Below are 26,000 nucleotides of genomic sequence, written 5' to 3' on the forward strand. Positions count from 1 at the left end.
AAAACAAAATTGTTTCGCTTACGGCTCATGCCTTTGTATATGAAAACAAATTGGTTGTATGTTTGTCTTGTTAATAATTACGAATTTAAAATATTAGCATTCCTGGGCATGCGGGAAAAAATGCGCTAGTTCCACAACTACAAATAAGTGTCACTTATTTGTGAGTGAAATAAGTATAGACAATAATAGTAAAATCCTCTGTATTATTGTAGCGCTCAGGATGCTGTTTAAATTAACAGGGTTTCCCTAACTACACCAGAGCAAATCTGAAACCGCAAGCGAATTTTGACCCATTCCTGCTTTTCCTTCCTTTCAATCTATGAAATTGCAGCTGAATTTTAGTAATAATTTGGTACCATAAAATAAAAAAAAATGTGGAAAGAACTCTTTGTTTATTTCGTTACTAGTGAAAATTGAATATATTTGATGTATTTCTTTGATTACATAAAAATATATAGCAGAGAGGTAGTAGTGGGTTAAAAATAATCAATTATACTATTTCTGTTTTAACATAAATCGGTTAAATATTTGCGTTTTCCTGATTTCATTATTATACAACCATTTAATTATAGATTCGAGTTTGTTGTTTTGGAATTTACAATTTACAACATACCTACCCAATAGTCGCTATTAATAGTAAATATCAAAACTATAATATTTCACTTCATCAATTTACCGTGAATGGTTTGATTTTATCCCTGAGTACATTGAACGATTTGAGCCTGTTATAGAGTCAATTATTAGGTATATATTGTTATACATACTTAGTTTTGAACTTGTTAGAGGTAAATGGGTAAAAATTATATATCTGTCAGAGGCTTATAACATAGTTGTGGAGAGAATACACAAATAGAGGATTATTGTGGTAAAAATTAATGTACATTTCGATTACACAAATATTAGTGAAGTGTTTATATTATAGCTACTTCGCCTAATTTGAGTGAAATGAGTAATTACCATCAGTTTTTTGCAAAAAACCCTTAAGTCTAACATCCCTGTCATTTTCAAAAACACTCAAAATTTGTATCCTTTTCAGGAGTAGCAGTAAGTCGCTATCTTCAAGTGGCACAGGAGTCGAGGGTGACGAGACTTCGAGGGAGTCTGACACAACGCCCCCACACTACCGCGTGACGGGACGCTTTGATTCCGATGAAACTGAGGCCGCTAATATGCTGGGTAAGTTTCTTCTATATACTAATATTATAAAGAGGTAAAAATTTTAAGTTTGTATGTAGGGGGTAATCTTTGGAAGTTCTGGTCGGATTTTCAAAATTCTTTCACTGATAGATAGCTACAATGGTCCTGAGTGCCATAGGCTATATTTTATCCCGGTACGGGCAGTAGTTCCTACGGGACGCTTGTACAACCCCGGGAAAACGGTTAGTAATTAATATTGAAATCCTATATTATCAATGATAGTTCCGACCAATGACTGAGTAAAAGTGAAGGATAAGTAATTGAGGATATCTGGATGGTAACCACCTACATCAAATAGGATGATGATAATTATATGGGTTTAAATTGTAACATGTATTTGTCGGTTATGATTTAGTCCCAAAATACATAGCCAATCGTATTGCCGTTAACCGATCGTGTTTATTTTATACTGACGTGAAATCCAAATCAAAACATTCTCCACCCTTGGCATGTCATGTACCTAAATACTTTTTATAAAGGCCAATGCAATAATTAAAGCCTGTCAATTGTCGTCATAATTATCAAAAAGATAAGTGGTTGTACGTAAGGGGTTTATGATGCAAAAGATAAAAATGTATTTGTTTTGATGTTTTATGATTGAGTACGTGAGTATTTGCATCTGCGATGTAAATAATATGCAAATTATGCAGCACGAGAAGTTACACTCTAACTAGAAGTTTAGCAAAAACTAGCCTGACTGACAGGTGAGCAAATTAGACAGTGATTGAAAATAACTTACTTTCAATCTCAGACCATAATCTTTTTACATAGGGAAATCATCAACAAACTACCATCCGTACGCAATACGAATCGTTTTCGTTTCGAAACCCATCTTATTTCATGATAAAGTTCATCTATTCATAACATCCTTTGTATTACACAGTATCGCTGGGCAGCTCCCGGTCGGGCAGCCCGGGTGCTTCGCCAGTAGGCGGGGGCGGGTCCCCCGGCCTGCGTAACAATCTGTTCGTGCCCATCTCCTCGCCGCAGCCGCAGCCCCACCACCCAGCGGCGTTGTACCATCATCATCTTATCAGGTAACTTGTTCTACTATACACATACGTACGTACTATAGGCCCAAATTCACTGACAACATAAAACGTTTTCTTAAAAAACTGTTTACTTAGACATATTAACATTTGTCGCTTATATTGTCGGTAAACTTGGAACATAAGTTCGCATTTGGATGTAAAAGTGAAACTGCATATATGGACAACTTTGTTTTTGTTATACCTTCCCAATAAATATTAACCTATTTGGATGAAGTAGGGTACCGATAACTTGAAGCAGAAACTACTCAACATAACATTGGTTTCGTGCAATATTGAGCTCTATGCCTTGTCTCCTAAAGTAGTTTTTACATTAGAATTAACTCATAAGTGTTTGTCTTCTAGGCCAGAATTAGTTCGACCTAGCAGAGTGAACTCACCAGTTGGAGGCGTTGCTACCAGCGTCATCAGAGTGTCACCAGGACCTAACTATCATTACCAGGTACTAAAATAACTTGTGAAAATTAACATCAAGTTATCAGCAATCAGTAAGTTTAAGTAAAATTAGACATTTGTTTCTCAGGTTGAAAACAGAAACGGGCCAACAATCGTCCAAACTAACAACGTATCTCAGTCCAACGTGATCGGCGTACAAACCTCGGGGTTGAACTTACAAAACACTATACACACGAGTATAAATGCTACGACTACTCTCTCCAGCTTGACTCTACCTTCAAGTATATCACTTAACTTGAATAACTTGAGTACTCAGAGCTTACAGACAAGCATTGCCAACACTATTCGTAGTACCAACGAGCTTGCACACAACCTCATAGTTCCCCGAACTATTCCGACATCAAACGGCATCGATGTCGAACAGATTTACAGAACCCAGCCGATCCATAGAAACGGCATCCACGACACATACCGCCGCGACACGGAAATGTCGCCCCCATTAAATAATCATGAAAATTTTCTGAATAGAAGAGTCTCGGAGTACGACGATAATGATCATTCAGTGTCGCAGAGAGAGAATAATATACTCCGCAATGTTATCGATACTCGGCCCCCAGAACTATCCGAGACTCGCGTATTGGAAGACAACAAGAGGATTTTGAAGCCGGCACCCTTGCAAGCGCGGCTGTTGTCTGTGGTCGAACCTGACGTTAAGGACCCAGTAAAGAGGTACTACGTCACTATGGTTCCTCAGAGTACTACTGAAAAGAAGTATGTGTTTATAAAAAACGAGCCTGCGGAGACTGTACAAGTAAGTACATATTTTAAAAAGTGGATTTATACAACTAATATTGTTCGATATTGTAAGTGTAAATAATCCGGGAAAGCAAAATTTGCAATAACTTTTGCCAATTTGCCGCGAATTAGATTAGCATACGTTAGTATCAATATTACGTAGGAGATATAGTATCTGGTCTAGCACGGTAATCAGTAGGCATTTTTATTATTTATTCAAATTAGATAAAATGCATATTTTTTATTTACTTGATTCCAAATGCATTCTATATGTAACTGGAATTTAATACATGGAGGTGGCCGAATACATAATTTGAATTGCCTTGGATTAGCCGGCCAAGCTTTTGACAAAATATGCACACCTAAAAAATGCTACCCTAAGATTTTTATATCTCACTGTATAGACCTTTATCATTATCGTGGATATGTATTTACGAAAAAGTATTTTTTTTTCTTTAAAGTATTTTTTTCGATGTCCAATTAATACTAATTAGCTTGTAAACTTTTATCCATTTTAACTACATAAAGCCAATGACTCTTTTCAAAGATTTTCTCCACTAAACATTTGTTCATTTTGTCGCACATATAGATAGAGCAACGGATAAACCACCTGACTCAACAGCTGAATAACAACGACCCGGAGCCGGAACACCGGACTTTAGATAATGGCGATCATGTAAGTACATAATATTATCTAGATTTTGAGGCCTTTCTGAAACTTTATGAATTAGTTTGCAAAGTAGGGAGTTAATATTTTATATTTGTGTAACATACACAAAAATTAGGCATTGAAATTGATGATGACAGATTTAAAAATTTGAAATCCTAAATGAATTGATCAACATTCAGCATGAATGCTAAAAATAATAAAAAGGTCCTAAAACTATTAACTATAAACTAAAGGTATTTTTTTGACATCAGCCTGAGTCTCTGCAGAATATCATTGTAATGTGTTTTGCGAATATTTAATTAATATCGTTACCATCAAGGAAGGATAGAATGAATATGTTACATTTATGCCATCACTATAGTTTCTGCAAGATACACACCAAAACATACCCTTAATTAACCCAATTTTTATTCCTATTAACCTTAAAACACATTTCCAGGTGAACAACGTAAACAGCAGTGCAGTAATAGTGCATCCTAACCAGTTACTACCGGTTCTGCCACCTCCCACGTCACACACTATTATCGGTAAGTTGTCATTTACTACTACACTATGTGCACAGGAAATTGTAATCGTAAATCCGATTCATTCGGCCTTGGACAATTTGAATTTGATACTTTTAAGCATGTGTAACAATAAAAATGTGTAGGTGATATAAGGTTGTTAGGAAATTACCACGTGCAGTAAATTTATATTTTACAAAGCGAGGCATAATTAAGAGATTACAGGTGAATTTACTTATATGATTTAAAAGTGGAGAAAAGATAAAGGAAATCTCCGTAAATATCTTTTATTAACACCACATGTGGTTTTATTTGAATAAAATAATGTTGCTTAGGAATATCATCATGTGCATTTGATTTTGTGTTATTTATATATGTATTAAAGTTTATTTAATATTATATATATATGTGTATGTATAATAAGTCTATGTACGTTTATATATTTTCGATTTCTCTTATATACATATTTAGTGCACCTGCCATGAAATTTCTCCTCCACCTAAAGGTTGACTGGTAGAGAACGCCTAAGGCGTTAAGTCCGCCTTTGTACATTGTTTTTTTGTAAAATGTGTGCAAAAAGTATAATAAATAAAATAAATAAATAAATAAAATAAAAAATATCCTATTTCTAATTCTACTATTATAAATGTGTAAGATGAGTTTTGATGTTTATACCTCAGTTACGATTTAGCGGCTTAACGCAGCTGTAAAAAATATATGACATTTATACATGTGTGATGTGAGTGGTCCCCACAGAAAGGAATCGGTGCAATAGAAACCCAACAATCTCCACAAGGAACAGGAAAATGGATGGTATACTGTTTTGCGTTAGGTTTCATACACCAATTACATAATAAAATTATACAGAGAATACTTTTAACAATGTCATACACTTCTCTCTCTACAGTATCAGGCAACACATTTCCCTGGCAGTCTCTAGTGCCCCTCCTAAGTGGGTCCCCTCCCCCCGCGGGTGGCACAGCCCCGGCCCCGGCGGCTCCCCCCTCGCCGCGCACGCCACGCACACCGCGTACCCCGCACACGCCGCACACGCCGCACACTCCGCACACGCCGGCGCCGCTTATCAAGACAGAAGATCAGATCAAGACTGAGGCTAATGGTATGTTTTGTTACTGTATTATGATGATGTGGTATAGGTATTAAAGGTAAAAAAAACTTTGATTTAGCGGGAATATATTAGGGGCTCCCAGATCGTCAGCTTTTGATATTTTGAAATAGAAAAAAAAGTATCATCGTGTTTTTTAAATCGGTAAGAAAACGAAGCTGGGGAGTTTATTGTGTCATTTCTTCTCAGTAAAACATGGAAAGTAGAGAAAAGGAAAGTTTCTTGGGGCTGTCTTAAAAAGTAAAAGTGCTGATTTTCAGATAACTTTGATTAAATGTGTAGGTCAAAAGATTTGTTTCGGATACAACAAATATCTTTGATTCAACTGGTGCAATATTACGCTTCCAGACTTTTAGCCATTGTTTTTTGGCATAGTAAAAAGTTAAATTTTTTAATCGGTAAAAGTCTCAATGTTTTGAATAATAGAAAAGGCACAAAAAATCCACTTTCAAAACCTTAAACTTGTCCATTATTTTTTAGTCCATTATTAAATCATTTAGCTTATGTTATAACACTTCTAATGTACTCCAGACCCGCCAATGTGCATGGATGAGGACGATGAAGTGTTCGAGTCTGAAGACTCCGGAGTCGGCGGAGATGACTCCAGCAAGCGACCCTCACAGAACACCTCCGCTCTTAACTCTCCTGCTACACAGGAAAAGGTAACCTAGGACAAAACAACATTTGGAACCCATATTTGTCATCATCAATGTGCTCCTGCCCTTATCCCAATTTTTATTCAGGGTCAGCGCACCATGCTTTCTTTTTCCATACTCTCTTTGGATCGTATATATGTACATATTTGTATTTAAGGCAATCGTACGAGATCGTACTAAAGAAATGAAACCGTTTTATCGCAAGTTGAATAATTACATATCTTTTACACATCAAATTATTTTAAGAACGCTAAGGTCGCATACATGATTAACTTGAAAATAAAGGTACATGTTACCATTAATTTATCACTTACCAGCTATTCCTCACGCAATTTTCTTTCCCAGTATTCTATCTAGTTTAAATCCAATTTAATTATTTTCCTTCACAGAAGGAGCGTCGCATCCGTCGTCCGATGAACGCCTTCATGATATTCTCAAAGCGCCACCGGCAGATCGTGCATCAAATGCACCCGAACCAAGACAATCGCACTGTCAGCAAGATTCTCGGCGAGTGGTGGTACTCACTCAAGCCTGAGGAAAAACAGAAGTACAACGAACTTGCTAGCGAGGTACGTGCTATTGTAGACTAGCTGATCCCACAAACTTCGTAATGTTAAAACCTTCCCTAGACCTCTACAAACATTTTAAAACTGAAATAAGTTAAATCCGTCCAGCCATTTTCGATGTTTAGTGAGACTAACGAACAGCAATTCGTTTTTATATACAACAAGGAGACTAGCCGTTTTCCCGCGGTTTCAACAGCGTCCAGTAGGTACTGCCTGTGCCGGGATAAAATATAGCCTATGTTACTCGGGAAGAGTGCAGCTTTCGAACAGTGAAAGAATTTGTCAAATGAAAACCTTTTTCAAATCGGTTCAGTAGTTTCGGAGCTTTTAGTGTACAAAAAATAAACAAATGTTTTTTTATCGTATTAGTTTATATGACGATGTTTCGATTACCTTCAGGTGAAAGAAGCTCACTTCAAAGCTCATCCGGAATGGAAATGGTGCAACAAAGACCGCAGGAAGTCTTCTAGCAGTAAAGATCCTTCTGGATCTATGCCACAGGTAAGAATATTATTTAGTAGTTCCAGTAAGGTGACCCTTATATCAATGTTACAAGAATATGTACAGATAATTAAATTAAACTTATTTGTATATACATCTTAAAACAACAATAATAATTGCAAAATGGTATCAAAAAATTCCTCATCACTGCCCATCGGGAGTGCGAGATTTTTTTTCATTAAAAAACAAAGTATCTTATGTTTACTCTAGTACCACCAATAAAAATAGGTGTACAAAGTTTCATGATGATCGGTTAATTAGTTTTTGCGTGAAAGCGTAGCAAACACACGGACTTTCGCATTTATAATATTAGTGGGATTTGTCTTTACCGTTTTACTTTGCAGTATTTTTCAGTGTATAATATTTTATTTTTGTGTGCAGAGTCCCCGAACGCCATCGGAGGTGGTTAGCAGCGGATCTCTGACGATCAACTCGGACTTGCCCGTGCCGGTCGCGACATACGCCCATATGGGATCGCCGCAGCTCAGTGACGATGAGCAAATGGTACTTACTATATTGTTATTAAAACATATGTTTGTTCCTATTTTAGTTACGGCATGGTAGGATGCAGATGAAAATCTGTATCCAAAAATGTCTTGATTTAAATGAAAATTCAGCAAATAAAATAATTACCATTTTTAACCGACTTCCCAAAAAGGAGGAGGTTTTCAATTCGTCGGTATCTTTTTTTTTCCTAGCTGGTTACGCTACTGCTGCCGGTTATATTATTTTGTTCGAAATATGAATCACAACTAAAATATAACACCCAATTTACTTTACCTCATAATTCTTCGTATCTAGCATTGTCTAACTAATTTAATTTATTTGCAGCCATCTCAACCCCTAGAGGAACCACCGCCAGCGGTACAGAACATAGAGATTGACCTCAAATGCGGAGAGAAGGTCACAGACTCGGACTCCGAAGGATTGGACACGAGGGACTACTTGCCGTCTCACCACGACCATACAAGAAGGCCTAAACCTATTAAAGCTAGGTAAGTTTCAATAACTCCATAATACTTATTGAGTAAAATTCGAAAGTTCATATTTCTTCTTTTTATTTGTACTCTGTTCCTAATTTTATTTGAGGTCGGTGCAATATGTTTTATTCTCTCATTCTTCTTTCTTATATTGTACTTTGGCAAATTCATTAGGGAAACTTTTATGGAACGCGGGTAGCGAGGCGAGACGTAGGCTGTGAGGGTTACACGATAATGCTGGATGTGGGTCATCTAAAATATTTTATACATCTATAAAACCTTTCGTATTTACAGAGCTGGTTCGTCAGACAATCTTCTCGGCGGAATCACAGCGTCGAGTCCGGGCGGGCCTAAAGGCTTCCAGCCGACTGGCGGTGCCTTTAAATCTACTCATGCTGATACCAGTAAGTATTTATTTTAATCTATCACTTTAACAATGTATTATAATAATGTTAATATGAAAAAAAATCTGTTTTCTGTTGCAAGTCAAATTGTACTTCCCCGCGCACTTCCGTAAGTCGCCGCTGCACTCGCATTCCCGCTCGTTTTTTGGAATATACGTTAGGGTGCATGTACTACACGGTGCAAGTAGCTTGCACATTCATTTTAAAAACGTGCGGGATGTACCAAAGCAACATAGCCACCCGCGTGCTCTTGTCAGTTGTCACTCGCACATGTTAACTTGCTCCAGCTACGTGCACCCTTAGAGACGTAAGGGGTGGAGGGGTGGGACGGAAATATGCGCATGCGCGACGCGCTGTGACTGGGGCGGTCACCATGTTGCTTTCAGTAGACGCACGAGCCGAGCGCGAGACACATAAATAATATAGAGTACATTACTCGATCTGCCGCTCAGCCTCTCAGAAGCTCCTCTCCGAAAATAAGCATGTGGCGAGGTCACATGATGTGGTCACGCGCTGTCTTGATAAAAACACTAACCAACACTTTTATTCCCAGGTGAAAGCCACAGACAATGGACAGCGTTCACGCAGATCAACAAGCCTCTACTGAACCAAGTGCCGAGCTCCCCGCACCCCACGTCCGTCGCGTCCAGCACGCAGAGCCTGACGCACAGCGTGCAGGGCATCTCGCTCAGCACGCCCAACCTGTCCACGCAGGCGGCGCTGGACAACGCCATAGCGTCCATCATGAACTCGCCGACCTCCACGTGTGGAGTGCAGGTAATGTACCCGACGTCCGTCGCGTCCAGCACGCAGAGCCTGACGCACAGCGTGCAGGGCATCTCGCTCAGCACGCCCAACCTGTCCACGCAGGCGGCGCTGGACAACGCCATAGCGTCCATCATGAACTCGCCGACCTCCACGTGTGTGCAGGTAATGTACCCGACGTCCGTCGCGTCCAGCACGCAGAGCCTGACGCACAGCGTGCAGGGCATCTCGCTCAGCACGCCCAACCTGTCCACGCAGGCGGCGCTGGACAACGCCATAGCGTCCATCATGAACTCGCCGACCTCCACGTGTGGAGTGCAGGTAATGTACCCGACGTCCGTCGCGTCCAGCACGCAGAGCCTGACGCACAGCGTGCAGGGCATCTCGCTCAGCACGCCCAACCTGTCCACGCAGGCGGCGCTGGACAACGCCATAGCGTCCATCATGAACTCGCCGACCTCCACGTGGAGTGCAGGTAATGTACCCGACGTCCGTCGCGTCCAGCACGCAGAGCCTGACGCACAGCGTGCAGGGCATCTCGCTCAGCACGCCCAACCTGTCCACGCAGGCGGCGCTGGACAACGCCATAGCGTCCATCATGAACTCGCCGACCTCCACGTGTGGAGTGCAGGTAATGTACCCGACGTCCGTCGCGTCCAGCACGCAGAGCCTGACGCACAGCGTGCAGGGCATCTCGCTCAGCACGCCCAACCTGTCCACGCAGGCGGCGCTGGACAACGCCATAGCGTCCATCATGAACTCGCCGACCTCCACGTGTGGAGTGCAGGTAATGTACCCGACGTCCGTCGCGTCCAGCACGCAGAGCCTGACGCACAGCGTGCAGGGCATCTCGCTCAGCACGCCCAACCTGTCCACGCAGGCGGCGCTGGACAACGCCATAGCGTCCATCATGAACTCGCCTACCTCCACTTGTGGAGTGCAGGTAGCGTACTCCTCGGCCGATGTCCATCGTGTCAGTCATCCGACTAACTTTTCCTTAATTTTATGATCGCCTACAGTTGCCTCTGACTGCTTTAAGCGGTCCGTGTATTGCCGGCCTTAAACAAATATTTAGATACAAATTAACTGTCCTGCCATAGTTAGAATTTCCCATATTTTTCTTTAACTTTAATGGATGTTACTTCTAAAAAACACATTAATTTATTCATTGTATCGTACAGGTGATATCAAGTGGCATGTCGAATACGATTCTGACGCCGACTTCAACGCCGTTGACGTCGACGCTCAGTAACCCCGTGCTCAAGAGCTTCACGCTCGTCAAGAGGAGTATCGGTGATAATTCGCCTTGTGAGTATACACCATACTTCACTTATGCAGCTTTAGGCCCAGACTCTACCAAACCGAAGCGGAGAACAACCAATAAAATTTCATGATTGAAACATGTTGTCTACAGCAATTGTTGTTGTCTACAGTTGTATCCCTATGCAAAAAAATCTATTAGTTGTTTAAAAACTCCTCAGATTTGCTTCACTGGTTCTTGAAAACACCTATATTTTTTCTCCCAAGATCATATTCTAAACATGGCAAATATAAATCACCTTGTCCCATGGGTGACGTTGTTTTTTCGTTATATATAGTCTTGTTTAATTAAATTAACTTTGATTCCACTAATTTTGAAATATTCAAGGTACTTTAGGTTAAGTTAAATATCTGATATTGACCTGTTCGAACCCACTAAATATGTTAACAGTATCAGTTGTGCCAGGCCCGCTGACCCTCTCGCTGGACGCGTCGGGCAACCTGCTGCTGAAGCCGAGCCAGGCCACCGACAGCCCCGCGTCCGACTCCATGCACTGCGTACATCTGCAGAGGCTATATGTGCCAACCTTCAGTACTGGTGAGTGTGTACACTTGTTATACAACCTGCTGCTGAAGCCGAGCCAGGCCACCGACAGCCCCGCGTCCGACTCCATGCACTGCGTACATCTGCAGAGGCTATATGTGCCAACCTTCAGTACTGGTGAGTGTGTACACTTGTTATACAACCTGCTGCTGAAGCCGAGCCAGGCCACCGACAGCCCCGCGTCCGACTCCATGCACTGCGTACATCTGCAGAGGCTATATGTGCCAACCTTCAGTACTGGTGAGTGTGTACACTTGTTATACAACCTGCTGCTGAAGCCGAGCCAGGCCACCGACAGCCCCGCGTCCGACTCCATGCACTGCGTACATCTGCAGAGGCTATATGTGCCAACCTTCAGTACTGGTGAGTGTGTACACTTGTTATACAACCTGCTGCTGAAGCCGAGCCAGGCCACCGACAGCCCCGCGTCCGACTCCATGCACTGCGTACATCTGCAGAGGCTATATGTGCCAACCTTCAGTACTGGTGAGTGTGTACACTTGTTATACAACCTGCTGCTGAAGCCGAGCCAGGCCACCGACAGCCCCGCGTCCGACTCCATGCACTGCGTACATCTGCAGAGGCTATATGTGCCAACCTTCAGTACTGGTGAGTGTGTACACTTGTTATACAACCTGCTGCTGAAGCCGAGCCAGGCCACCGACAGCCCCGCGTCCGACTCCATGCACTGCGTACATCTGCAGAGGCTATATGTGCCAACCTTCAGTACTGGTGAGTGTGTACACTTGTTATACAACCTGCTGCTGAAGCCGAGCCAGGCCACCGACAGCCCCGCGTCCGACTCCATGCACTGCGTACATCTGCAGAGGCTATATGTGCCAACCTTCAGTACTGGTGAGTGTGTACACTTGTTATACAACCTGCTGCTGAAGCCGAGCCAGGCCACCGACAGCCCCGCGTCCGACTCCATGCACTGCGTACATCTGCAGAGGCTATATGTGCCAACCTTCAGTACTGGTGAGTGTGTACACTTGTTATACAACCTGCTGCTAAAGCCGAGCCAGGCCACCGACAGCCCCGCGTCCGACTCCATGCACTGCGTACATCTGCAGAGGCTATATGTGCCAACCTTCAGTACTGGTGAGTGTGTACACTTGTTATACAACCTGCTGCTGAAGCCGAGCCAGGCCACCGACAGCCCCGCGTCCGACTCCATGCACTGCGTACATCTGCAGAGGCTATATGTGCCAACCTTCAGTACTGGTGAGTGTGTACACTTGTTATACAACCTGCTGCTGAAGCCGAGCCAGGCCACCGACAGCCCCGCGTCCGACTCCATGCACTGCGTACATCTGCAGAGGCTATATGTGCCAACCTTCAGTACTGGTGAGTGTGTACACTTGTTATACAACCTGCTGCTGAAGCCGAGCCAGGCCACCGACAGCCCCGCGTCCGACTCCATGCACTGCGTACATCTGCAGAGGCTATATGTGCCAACCTTCAGTACTGGTGAGTGTGTACACTTGTTATACAACCTGCTGCTGAAGCCGAGCCAGGCCACCGACAGCCCCGCGTCCGACTCCATGCACTGCGTACATCTGCAGAGGCTATATGTGCCAACCTTCAGTACTGGTGAGTGTGTACACTTGTTATACAACCTGCTGCTGAAGCCGAGCCAGGCCACCGACAGCCCCGCGTCCGACTCCATGCACTGCGTACATCTGCAGAGGCTATATGTGCCAACCTTCAGTACTGGTGAGTGTGTACACTTGTTATACAACCTGCTGCTGAAGCCGAGCCAGGCCACCGACAGCCCCGCTAAATATGCATAACCAAACAACATACGGCTTGTGCTGATTGAAAAAAACTCAAGATTTCCGGACAAGTCCTCAAAACTAGTGAATCAAAACAAATGTGGAATTAATCAATTGAAAATTGACCTTACAAAGAAAAAAAAAATATCTTAAAAATCTCTTTAGGTAGTTAATCGTGAACAATCTGATTACAATAAAGTTTTCCTGTATAAACATTATTCTCAGTGAATGACTATAGACGCATTGTCCACAGAAGTAGAGACCCCGAAGAACAACAGCCAGGGCGTGCAAAACGTGCAGAATGTGCAGAACGTGCAAAGCGGACAATCCGTCATAGTGTCGCAGACTAACACCACTACTGCGCCTAAAACTAACACGTGAGTATTCTTTTATTGTATTCTACCATTTTGGTTTATTTCAAGCATATTGGTTTATTCGATCATCATCCTCCGACTCCAAATAAAATTGGGATAAAGACAGGCTGATGATGATGATGTTTTATTCTATGGACCTATTTATACAATCGTATGAATATATTATGAAGCAGCCGAAAATGGAATTATATCTATACATATGTATAATGTTCCTATATGCGATCTTTCGAAAGCCTAGCCAATCCGTTGTGTATGTTTTGTTCGGCATCGTACAGTGTTTTGTTTTCTATTGTAACAGGCAATGGGAAACCCCGGTGGAAGAAACCAGACCATTCCCGCTGGCGCCGACTCCTGCGCAGCTTGGCAGAGCCCCGCTACAGAAGAGACTTAGTCGAGGTAAATTTACTTGATAAGCATAATCTCTTGTAGGTAAAACTTTCAATACAAAGATTTGTATAGGATTCATATTGTTTGTTAAATTATGAGAATTAATTATGTACTTGGTTTTTGTCAGAAAAGAAAACACATTGAACGTTCAAAACGTAATCTTTAAACTGTTTTTGGGTGGAGTTTCGATTCCAGATTATTTTTTTTTTTTTATAATAAAACCTTCATAACCAGGAACTTCAACGGGCTCAACGGGCAGCAACGAGCCGGCGACTTCCACAGCCAGTAGCAGCGGCATCAACGTGCCTCGCTCGGAAGCCGGCGTCAACAACGGCGCCATCAGCTCTGATGACGCGACTTCACCGAAGCAGCCCAGTGACCTGCCCAGCCCGTCGCATAAGAAGAGCCTGTTTAAGAAGAGGAATGAGGATGGAAGGGATAAGTATGTATTTTGTTTTTGATTAGTAATTATTTATTCTGATGTGGAATTTATAGATTCAGAGTTTTTAACATGGGGTAGTCAGGAAATTATGAATTTAAATGAGAATGTCAATAAAGTTGCAATGTTGATACAAGCAATCATATTAGTATTATTACCTGGGTAAATGGATTGAGGAGATCACAAAAGCAGTCCTCTATGACATAGAGTCTATGTAAAACACTGGTACTTCAGCTGCAACCAGTTAGACTTGAAGCTGACATCAATGATTGAAATGAATAGAATTTCTTTATAGGTTCGGCATTTTTGTCAGGGATAGTTTAGTCATTAAAAGTTAGAATAGTGTATATTCCCATTGCTGTTTGACCATCCTTAACCACATACCATGTTTTGTCCATCACCCAGGGTCCTGGAGACGGTGAACTTCGAGCACAAGTTCAGCACGCTGCCGCAGTTCAAGCCGGAGGCCTGCAGCCCCAGCGCCATGGTGGTGCCGCGCAGTCCGCAGCTATACATGAGGAAAAAACATAACAAGATGGGTTAGTGATACCACTATTATAAACCTTCATAAATAAATATCACGTCAGTAGAAAACTCTTGGTGACTTTCCACAACTGGAGGTTACCCGAATGTATTTTAACAAACGAAATAGGTTTACAAGACTGGTGATTTTTGTCGACTCATTAAAAAATCGTATCATTTTATATTTCATCAGATCTGTTTATCTCACATGTCATCTTTATAATGCAAACTATATTACACATTGTATCAAAGTATTTCGTCTTGATAGTACAGTAATCGCAAGATTCGTATTATCAAGAATAGGTAATATTGCCTCCCATGAAAAACTACAAATGGCGAATGTCTGTCTTTTAGGACAAGCTATCTATTCCAGCTATTATTTCACAGCAATTTATATGTAACATTAATAATACTATTTTATTATAATTTATTGTAATAATAATTTTATCCCACAGAGGAAGAGAACACAGCAGTGACACCACAACTGGAGCCCGAAGTGATGAACGGCAATGGTATGCCGACGCCGCATTCCTACGGCACTCCACACACGACCACTAACAAACTCGTTGGGAACACCTTCTTTGGACCCGACTTCAACTTGGATACTTATAGAGGTAAGTTTATAAGTTTTTGGCCTTTTTGGAGAGGTGGGAAAATATAATTAGAATAGCTGAGGGCTGCGGCTGCCGTGCAGTTTTTCGATGAATTCCACAGCCCTGTCAGGATTTTATTACAGTTTATTTGAAGTATACGATACTGTAGGAAAAACCTTATTAATCCGCTTATATTAGCTTCACTAGTAACTAAACTATGTATGTAAGAAAAATCTTGGAATCTTATTTTGACCCACTTCCCGGTCTCCGATTAGGATAAAATTTTGCATAAAATTCTGTTTAAATAGTGGGGAAATCCCGTGTGAAGCCGGAGCGGATCGCTAGCAAACAATAGAAGGAGAAACTTCGTTTCATCTGTGTATCCCTTGACACCTCTCAAGTTACTTTTGTTACTTCTAAAATAATGGTTACTTGTTCTTATCCTTATTGTTTATTGTACACTAAAATATTTAAATACAAACGCAATACCAGATAACTTATATACAAAGGCTAGCTTAATCCAGAGTTGGGTTCTCTAACAGCAAACCTAGAGCGATAGAGAGATGTGATAGGGAAGAGTAAGTTAAAAGTATACTTGTCTACAGTATCGGAAGGCATGGAGGAGATGTCGCCGCGCACGCCGGTGTCGGGCAGCGCGCGCGAGGCGGGGCACCGGCGCGTGCTGGAGCAGCGCCGCCACCTCGTGCTCAAGCTCTTCCACGAGCACGGCATGTTCCCCACCACGCAGGCCACCACGCACTTCCAGGTAACACCATACTACTACAAAACTATTTTATTTGTGGAAGGAGAAAACATGCTTCGTCGACCTTAAATAAAATTGGGATAAGGACAGGAGGATGACGATGATGATGAAAGGAAAATAATTTATTAAAGGTAACATCATCATCCGGGCTCTAGAATAATATAACCCTTCTTCCCCACTGGTTTCCGATAGCACCGGTTGGAAGAGCTGCACGCAGCATCTTTCAAAGACTTATTTGTCACGCACGTGTAAAAGTATCTACATATTATAACCTCTCTAAGCCTCAGGCAATAATCGGTTCAAGCATCACCGTTTGTATTTAGTACAAAGTCACTAACATTTTTTTCAATCATACACAAATTCAACTGATACTTGTTAGTATATATGTACATATTATTGTGTAACATTGTACAAAAAAAATGCTTTCCTAGAGTGTCTTCTTATAATCTTCTTTTATTTACAGGCTACACACATGGACATTTTCCCGACTAAGATGGCTCTACAGCTAAAGATTCGCGAAGTAAGACAGAAACTGATGGCTCAGTCCAACCTTACGCCCCACTCCGAAGTGAATACGCCTACTAGTAAGTATTACTGCAGATTACAGCGATATATTTCATTAAATAAGAAAAGTCGAGCACTTATAATAATTATTATAAGTAAATTACTGTATGTGTATTATAACTCGCATTCATGACTCTCTAAACTCTAACCTTTTGCATGCGAGTGACATCTTAACTAATATTTTAGAGAGGATATTTATGCTTTTGTTTATTTATTTGTATCCAAGACACTGCAAAACTATAGATACTAGACTCCTACGATTTTTTTTCGATATTGGAAAGCTGGACTAAACCCGGGTGACATACGTTACATTTTATCGGAAAGAATTTCCCATGGAAAGGGAATGAAACCGCGAGAAACAGCTAGTATCTGATTGTTGTATAAATAAAATTCTTTGAAAGTATCTATCCTTTCTTGACTGGCGTAAAACATGTTGTTTTCAAAAGCAATTATATCTTTATTTCAGTAAATTCTCCAATCGCATCAGCGACTATGCAGCCGACGTCCACGGCCAGTTAGCGATGCGGGTACACCATCTCTATCATTGTGCGAGAGTAGGACCACTAGGTGTTTAGCCGTCCATAGTACGTACACAGACAAATAAACACGTGTTACCTGCAGGACAGCTTCTAGGTATTGCCAGTTCAAAAAAAGTACTTATATCCGATATTTGAGCTTCAATTTGAGAATGTGTAAATCGTATTTGTGAACGGCTAAATATCCTTGTGGACCTCGAAATGATGGAGTTGACGCGAAAGGTTTCGTGATGGTAAATGCAGAAGCATTTAATACAGTGATTAGATTAATGTATAGCTACTCGTTCATAGTATTTTATTATTATTCAGAAGTACTTTTTTAATTAATAAAAGTTTAAAAAATCATAAAAATTAATTGGTAATGTTAAGTCCGTGAGAATTGGCGATGCATGGTCTAATTGATTCGTTGATTTAAATCTATGTTTAAAGTAGTTTTTATCTAAAAGTAACAGTGGTACTAATGGTTTGTTTCCCTTTTCCATAGTATCTTAACCAATATTGTTTTCTGTAAATGTATGAGCGCACTACGCAGTCAGGTCGTAGCAGCTACCCTGACCACTCGGCCGACTGCCTAGCGCGACTGCCGTATAAGTGAGTAAACGCAGTGAAAAGGTTATGAGATATTCATATCTAGTGTTTTACATTACAAGTAATACAAAAAAGCAAAAAATCACAAAAAAATACCACTTCTCTCTTCTTCTGAGGATACTTTAAAGCCGAGCTTTGTGAAAAGTTACATAGTTAAAAGTTTTCAACTATATTATCACTTTAAAGCAACCTCAGATCAATAGAAACATATCTTTATTCGCTTTTAATTGGTTATTTTACTAATAGATCATTTTATTTCATTGTTTAGAGCACATCGTCATTATGGGCACGATCTCAATTATTATTTGTATATTTGTATTAAGTACTTTTGTTAGTGAGTGCAGTAGGTATGTCTGAAATCTGTGTTGTTGCAATACCAATTACTTTGCAAGAATTCTGCAAAAATAAACAATTATACTGAAACAAAATATAGTAGATTTCACATCATTTAATTGGCTGTATTTGTCTTTTAACGCTCAAAAGTTCTTTTTTCTTGAATTCGTTTAATTATTGTGTGAAGCCATTAAATATTTCGTAACAGTCCCAGTTGAATTTCGTTGCAATATAAGAATAATTTTATTAAAATCAATAAATATTTTAGAGAGTTATATAATAATATTTGCAATTGATATATTATATTTACTTCAGATTTGTGTGTTTATCGAGAGATACGGTTTTATTTAAATGTTGCCTTCACTCAATGGGATATTGAGCGAGTTGCGTGTTAGAGTGTCTTATGGAAGTTCGTTTGTTACGAATTGATTTAGTGATTAATGAGGTCTCTATCAAACATAGTCAGCTGGTAATATAGTTATCGATAAACTATGACAGAATAATGCTCATTTGCCGTATTCAATATCTGAGATTATGATCGATGTTAACAGCGAACTTATTTGTCATGTCGTTGATAAATGCATTTAAAATAACTGACACTCAGGTGTTCCTATCATAAATGGCAAAATGTTGAAACTATCCAAGATAGTATACAAGTTGTGCTTACATAGAGACCTAAATAAGTGATATGTTTTCTGCGACGCATAGTGAGTGAGATGTGTGAACATTATGCGAGTAGTTGTGAGGTCAAGCAAGGAACTTTGGTGCGAACATTTTCACTATCGTTTAAGTCTCTATTATTTTGTATTGTTTTCTATTTATGTTGTGATGTTGGTCTTCCAAGTGTTTCAAATTATTTCATTTTATTAGATTAATATCTACTTATTTAATATTGTACGTTGTACAGTGGTTTATCGAGGGAGTTGTCGAGTGTTATGATACACAATGTATGCCGTGTTCGAGTGAATCATGTGAGTGACACAAATTGTAAACATTTTAATAATATTATTACTCTTTCTGTCAGTAAACGATCGACGTAGCGATCCATTTTTGAAACATAATGCTATGGTTTACAAAAATAGCTCAAATCAGTAACGACACTAGATAAATCAATATTTATATTATATAATCTCATTGTAAATATTAGTCGTATTGTATACTAGCACTAAGTATTCCTGGCTCTCAAAGTAATTAAGGTTTTATTTAGATAATACTAATTATATTATAGATAAAAAGATAAATATATAATTTATACATGTGAAATTTCGGCCAATACAAATGTTATGTATATCAAAATTGTATTTTTTAAATGATCTCTTCGGCGTTAATAGTATTTAGATAATTGCTTTAGGAGTCCGGAAGTGAAATGAATTTATTAAAGGTATAAAACTTAAGAGATATTTTCGCACGGTTAAATATTGTATCTCGATAGGCATGTAGTCGGGGTGTGTTCCAAAACTCGCCAGTTGTTCTATTTAAACTTATGTCTGTTAACACATTCGGATTAACTTAACTGCAATCATTATCACTTCTTGTATTGTTCAAGCTGCCAATGCCGAACTAGCGAGCTTTGGTACGCAACCCCGCGTAGTCAATTCATCATAATCGTCATTGTTGTCATACATTAACTCATAAATAAATAATAGAACTTTTGTTACCAGTTAGTAGTAATATACACATATGTTTTTGTCCTTAGTTTGAATTAGTTACATATTCGACCTAGACGTTGTTACATGTCTACTTGTGACCACTACATACAGTTATATTCAAGTTGAGGGAAGCTGGGTAATTAATTCAAATTAAGGACAAGCGATAGGCCTCTTTTCTTAATCAATGGAATAACTATAACTTTGACTCACAATAACACCCATATAATTATTAAGATTGGTTTTCAATTTTACAATATATCAATATAACAGAAATATAATTATTTACTAATCAATATATCTTATATGGCAGGTGAATCATCCCGAGTTAGTGAAAAACTGTTGGTTTTCCCTTCGAGCGTTCTATTACGAAACGATTTCGATTCGATTATTTACGAAATTAAGTTTTAGGTTCATATATTTTATTTTTCAGCACTACAACATATATGTTTTCATAAAATTTCATACAATATGCTACAACCATTTCAATTTATATAAGTATTTTCATGAATAGACACTGGAGCTCAGTAAAAGCAAGTTGCATTTAGTTGGTAAACTTATATGAAATTTGTATGAAAGCATACATGGTGGTTTATTTACACACTTTGTTGCAATATCTAATAAATACATTATAAAAAAATAGAAGTTTTCCTCCATGGTTTATCATTGTGATGGTTTGTACTAAATGTTTCAATTTGTTTTTAAACTGTCCATATATATTTAAGTTTGCCTCTTGTTGAAATAATTATAGTTTTGGTGGTATGTTGAGATTTGAGTGAATGATTTTTAAGTGTGTTATAGTAATAACAAATATGAAAAATCTTAATGGCTGCATATTTCTAGTGCCTTATTGACTTTCAAATCTTAGTTCATACTCATTTGTGACACTGATGCATACCTACTCGATGCTTTGGATTGAATTCTCGTCTCTAGGCTTTGTCAGTCAATAAACAACAGGTAATAGGCAGTTTTACTTTATTAGACTGAATTAACTATGTTGCATAACAAGTTAAATGTTATATTTTAAGAAATATTAGCAATTATTTCGAAAGGACATTTTAAATAAAGCATTTCATATTCGTTATTTATTTCTTCTACATAAGCTATTAGTGTAATTGTTTAGTCAAAATGGTAAATGTAAATATCTTGTTTAGATGATTTATTTAGATTTTAAGTGTTCAATTTAATGTATATTAGATTGAATTAGAGACAAAACAATCATAAGTAAAAAATGAATATCTGAATCAGTAACCACTTTTACATGAGCAAGTTTTTTAAATGTTTATGAATCCAACTAATGGACCAATAAGTGGCACTTTAAATGTAGACATTGTAATCAACAACAAACCAACTGTGAGCAGGTAATAGAGAACCAACCCATAGTGTTGTGGACAGTTTGTTCAAGCATATTGGATCATTGTATGAACTTATGTTAAAACATAAAAACCTCGAAAACATTTTGCGTGTTTTATTGTAGAACCCTATTTTGTCAGCAACTAACTACTACCCAAGACTACTACAACCTACCCATAAAGAAATATAAATACAATAAAAACAACAGATAGAATAATCCTCAGTGAGTGGAATTATGGGCAGAGTCTATTTTTCATCCTAATTTGATATCTACCTGTGAAATTATATTTGGAGCAGTGCCAAAAACTGGGCGGTAAAAAAAAATAGGTAGAAAATAAACACAAATAACATTTAATTAATTTATTAACAAAATAACACTTTCACTAAGCAACATTTAATTACAATCACTTTTATACCGCATGTACTAATAGTCCTGGCTTTTCTTGCTCCAACATGGACAGAGCAGCTTGTATCTTTAAATCATCACCAGGATCTGTTATAACAAGAAACTTCAGTGCCGGCATTCTAGCTAGAGCAAAAATAGTTCCTAAACATATATTACAACCGCTTATATCTAAGTATTCAAGGGTATGGCCATTTTGTCCCGCTAATCTATCAATACACCATACATCAACGTGTTTGTTGTTCTTGAGACGTAACCACTTCAGGCAGTGTAGGTTCGACAGGTTCTGTACACCCTCGTATCGGATACCATTATGATGGAAATTGGTACAGTCTACAGCTTCTACAAGGTAGCCATCTGTGTAACGATCAGGGAGGTTTAGTGTTTCTATATCTCCAGATATCCATTCTTGGGAACCCTTCAACCTGAAACACACATATTTTTTAACTATTAGACACCATAATTGTTATATGAGTTGTCCTAGATAGATAGATAGATAAAACATTTACTCAGACAAACAAAAAGACACCACAAAGATACACAATAAGAAAAATAAAACAAAACAAGAAGTGGGTAGAAAGAGAAACATGAAATATGAAATACAATCAGAGATTAACGGCGCGCTGCAGTGTCGTGTCTTACGTTTGCACCGAATGGGAGTCCAACTCAGCATGTGTCAGGTAGAATACCTGACGCTGGTATTCTGCTGGATCCCTAAAAAATGACGCACGGACGTCGAGTAGACTATTGGTGTGTGTGCTGTGTGTATTTGAAGTAAGTGTTTTATGTTCTGTGTGTGTGTTGTGCTTGAATGTGAACTATGATTAATATTGAAGTGTAGAAATGTGTTACTAGGTATTACAATTAGTAGCGTACTCGTAGTGCACGAGCAAATTACAATAGAAACCATGTCCAACAGAGGAAACAGAAAGCGTCCAGGACTGCAGGCGTACTTTGATGCGTCCAACAAGGCACGTAAGTTTTGACTTTCGAGGCGGGTTGCCTAACATTATATCAAGACCAATGGAAAGACATAGGCGCTCCGCTTTTCTTGTCCAGAATAATAACTGGGTATCGCATACCATTGGCCAAAGGCCACCTTTGATAGATAATGCCAGATTTGACCAGAGAGTACAAAGAGATGGATGTTGTCATATCCCAAATGATAAAACAAAAAGTTCTATAGATAGCTGCAAATTCTCCCAGCTTTCTTTACAATATGTACTGCGTAGCTCGTAGGTGGTCCTAGTATTACAATTAGTGTTTAATTCCTAAACAAATCAAGTTTAGCAAATTATGCCCATTTCTACATTTTTAACCAACTTCCCAGAAAGGAGGAGGTTATCAATTCGGCCGGTATGTTTTTTTTTTCTATGTATGTACATTGATTACGCCGAGGTTTATAGACCGATTTACGTGATTCTTTTTTTGTTCGACTCGATATCGCTGCTAGTTGGTCCCATAGTCATCAGGTCAGGATCTGATGATGGAAACCCTGAGAAATCGAGGGCAACCTTTGAAAGTTGTAGGCATACATAGAGTAAAAACTTGACACTCAGGTGTATGCCTGAAAGTACTATTCAACAGTGAAGATTTGAAGCTGACCTGATGATGGAGACCAGAGAGGGTCGAGGGAACTCGACAACTGAATATGTAAACTACCTCATGTTTGAGCTTATATTATTTGTATTGACGAGATCTCTGTAACAGTGAAGGTTTGCAGCTGACCTGATGATGAAGACTATCAGAGAAGGTCGAGGGAACTCGACAACTGAATATGTAAAATACCTCGTATTTGAGCTTAAATTATTTGTATTGATGAGAACTTTCTACTTATGCGGATAATGACAGCTATTCGTATCACTGAAAAACTGTAAATAAAAAACTTTTTAGAGTTTATATATCACTGTGTAAGTATTACTTATCATAGGTAAGTGGAGCCCAAGTTACCTGACTGCACACTGCCGATATGTAAAGAAATGCACTGCTCCTAGGTTTGACCCAAGTGTAGCAGTTCTTTTAGGCAAATACTTTTGATTTTCTATCTCTTGTAGTTCCTTCATTTCAGCATACCATTCTTTGAAGACCTTAAAACTGAAGTTAGGTATGCTCGACATAAACTTTAATATATCCGGACTTGGATTTTTTTCCACGAAAACAGACAGTTTGGTTCTAAACTCTCCATCTCGTTGTATCCACGGCTTTCTCCATTCTGGGTATGGCTTTCCATATACCATTCGGGGCTTCGGTCCCTCTTCTTCAATTTCATATTTAGACTTTTCACAGTAACTCCGACCGAGGCAAAATAGCGATCGATAACTTTTAAATGGTTTTATACTGAGCGCCATGTTCAACACTTTTATTTAATTTGAACTATTTACATAATATTACAGCTATTATTTTAAATTTCATATACCAAGGGCAAAAGGTAAACAAGAAATTTATCAATTTTGAGGTTAGAAAATTGATTCTGACACTGACAGTTGACAGTAAGCATTTTTTCTTTGGGTGACATTTCGGCCTTAAATACATAGAGATGCCGAACGACGAAGAAAGGAGGCATATTCAAAATAAGAAGAGGAAGAAGAAATTAAATAGAATTCGGGAAGAAATCATTACCGTGACGCGCGGTATGAGAGAGGTCGATGTAAGCACCGAGTAACTTATAGTTGTAAGGAGAGGCCACTTACAATGGAGAGGTCACTGGAGAAGCATTGGAGAAGCAGGCATCCACGGCCGATTTCGGCCACGGCGGCTGTTATCGTTTAAGGAGATCAGCCAGCTGCGCAGGACATATTATAGTGCACAAGCATTTGCGCAGACACAGGTGCACTCCCTATTCCTTCACTCTCATAGCCCAATGGGACGGCAATCCGAAACGACCGGAAAGAGATCAGGCGCAGGACCGACATTTACGTGCTCTCCGATGCACGGGTGAGTCAATCACCAACTTCCAGACTACGGGCTGCTTTGTGGAAGTTTTTAAGAAAACCTACAAAGCGTTTTCGGCCCGACCCGGGAATCGAACCCGAGACCTCGAGCACAGCAGCCGCGCTTGCGACCACTAGACCAATGAGGCAGTCAAAGTAGTCAAAGTATTATGATAAAGAGAAAGATTTTTTTGTTTGTTTCTGTGTACCCTCGAATCTCAGAAACTATAAACCCACGGGAAACAGCTCCTTATAGATAAGTTTCACTGTTTCAGCAGTTCGTAAGTTTATTGGGCAGTCACTAGGTACCTAGACACTTATTATGCTAACATATTGATTTGATTTTTCGATCTTCAAAACGATAGGTCTCGAAAACCCGGTTTTGCCGAGTGCTTCGGGCTCCTAAGACGGCAAACCCGCACGTGATCACTACCTTGATATCGTACAGGATCAAGATAGGTAAAATTGTGCGATTTGAACAATTATTGGTGGGCCCGATAAAAGTACTTAGTAAGTACCTATATACAATATTACACTACACACAATTAATCTACAGGATCCATTTGATTCAATAAAGTTCTAAAACGTTTCGTTGCAATAATAAAAGGTAAATAAGGTTTTTCAGTCAGAAAAAATGAAGTAGGTATTTAAATGTAGGTATTCTCCACTTTTTATTACTGTAGCGTCACACGCATTTTCTTATTTCGATTAAATTAGAAAACAGCTACGATACGATTAATAGCAGAAGCCGTTAAATAGATTTCTCGGTCATATTTCATCAAGTCACTTTTTATTTCTCTCTGCGGGTAAATTTAATTATCCCGTCGTCACGTCTTGAACATAAAAGCTTAGTGCTTTTATGTTTTTTACGCCAAGTATTTGCGCCTTTCAAAACAGTTCTTCAGAGTCATTGTGATAAGGTACGTTATGGGATAGGTGTTACTCAAAATTAAACAATCTAATTTCCAAATATGTAGTAACATTTGCAACCTATATGCCAAAACCATTTTTTTGGTTTAAGATGCTGCCAAAACTGTTAACATCAGCAGAACCAACGAGTCGTGGAATGAACCGTTTATAATTAATTTAACACATCTCGGTGAAACATAAGCCTCATCCTCTAACGTCTTGTTTATAATCTCAGTTCTTAACAACATAAAAGCGCTTAGTGGATTAGATTTTAATCGAATCGCCATGATGTGTGGCGCGAGTCGACTGCACTCGCTAAGTTAGCTTGACACAGTAATGGCGGCAGACACCAACTCGTTAATCTTGATTTAAAGCTCAGCCTTCACTAACATCTCTGTGGTTTTGTTTATTGT

The 26,000-nt window shown here is 39.3% G+C and overlaps 2 protein-coding genes across 2 annotated transcripts in view; one reads left to right on the plus strand and one right to left on the minus strand.

Moving 5' to 3' along the window:
• Positions 1–21,449, plus strand: part of Cic (capicua) — a 37,936-nt gene extending 16,487 nt beyond the window's left edge. Inside the window, exons 8-31 of the mRNA XM_064040938.1 lie at positions 1,037–1,176; positions 2,081–2,234; positions 2,592–2,688; positions 2,770–3,453; positions 4,027–4,113; positions 4,547–4,634; positions 5,518–5,730; positions 6,268–6,398; positions 6,782–6,961; positions 7,358–7,459; positions 7,841–7,963; positions 8,291–8,454; positions 8,734–8,843; positions 9,397–9,620; positions 10,790–10,916; positions 11,335–13,188; positions 13,501–13,624; positions 13,920–14,017; positions 14,243–14,450; positions 14,853–14,986; positions 15,425–15,583; positions 16,168–16,328; positions 16,789–16,909; positions 17,356–21,449. Of these exons, the coding sequence (XP_063897008.1) occupies positions 1,037–1,176; positions 2,081–2,234; positions 2,592–2,688; positions 2,770–3,453; positions 4,027–4,113; positions 4,547–4,634; positions 5,518–5,730; positions 6,268–6,398; positions 6,782–6,961; positions 7,358–7,459; positions 7,841–7,963; positions 8,291–8,454; positions 8,734–8,843; positions 9,397–9,620; positions 10,790–10,916; positions 11,335–13,188; positions 13,501–13,624; positions 13,920–14,017; positions 14,243–14,450; positions 14,853–14,986; positions 15,425–15,583; positions 16,168–16,328; positions 16,789–16,909; positions 17,356–17,408 (5,536 nt within the window). The 3' untranslated portion in view covers positions 17,409–21,449. The remainder of the gene's footprint in view (positions 1–1,036; positions 1,177–2,080; positions 2,235–2,591; positions 2,689–2,769; positions 3,454–4,026; positions 4,114–4,546; positions 4,635–5,517; positions 5,731–6,267; positions 6,399–6,781; positions 6,962–7,357; positions 7,460–7,840; positions 7,964–8,290; positions 8,455–8,733; positions 8,844–9,396; positions 9,621–10,789; positions 10,917–11,334; positions 13,189–13,500; positions 13,625–13,919; positions 14,018–14,242; positions 14,451–14,852; positions 14,987–15,424; positions 15,584–16,167; positions 16,329–16,788; positions 16,910–17,355) is intronic.
• Positions 21,450–21,690: 241 nt separating this feature from the next.
• Positions 21,691–24,224, minus strand: LOC110379893 (uncharacterized). The gene is made up of 2 exons (XM_021339709.3): positions 23,699–24,224; positions 21,691–22,173 (listed from the first exon to the last, which is right to left on the minus strand). Exons 1-2 carry the CDS (start codon positions 24,094–24,096, stop codon positions 21,756–21,758), a joined length of 816 nt encoding a protein of 271 aa, XP_021195384.3. The 5' UTR covers positions 24,097–24,224; the 3' UTR covers positions 21,691–21,755.
• Positions 24,225–26,000: the final 1,776 nt, after the last annotated feature.

The sequence above is a fragment of the Helicoverpa armigera genome, chromosome 23 (genome assembly GCF_030705265.1).
Source record: "Helicoverpa armigera isolate CAAS_96S chromosome 23, ASM3070526v1, whole genome shotgun sequence".
Taxonomy (NCBI): Eukaryota; Metazoa; Arthropoda; class Insecta; order Lepidoptera; family Noctuidae; genus Helicoverpa; species Helicoverpa armigera.

Excerpts from the sequence above, each read along its gene's own strand:
- LOC110379893 (XM_021339709.3), bottom strand. The coding sequence starts at position 24,096 with ATGGCGCTCAGTATAAAACCATTTAAAAGTTATCGATCGCTATTTTGC. Across the intron at positions 22,174-23,698 it reads TATCGGCAGTGTGCAGTCAG|GTTGAAGGGTTCCCAAGAAT; the intron begins GTAACTTGGGCT and ends TGTGTGTTTCAG.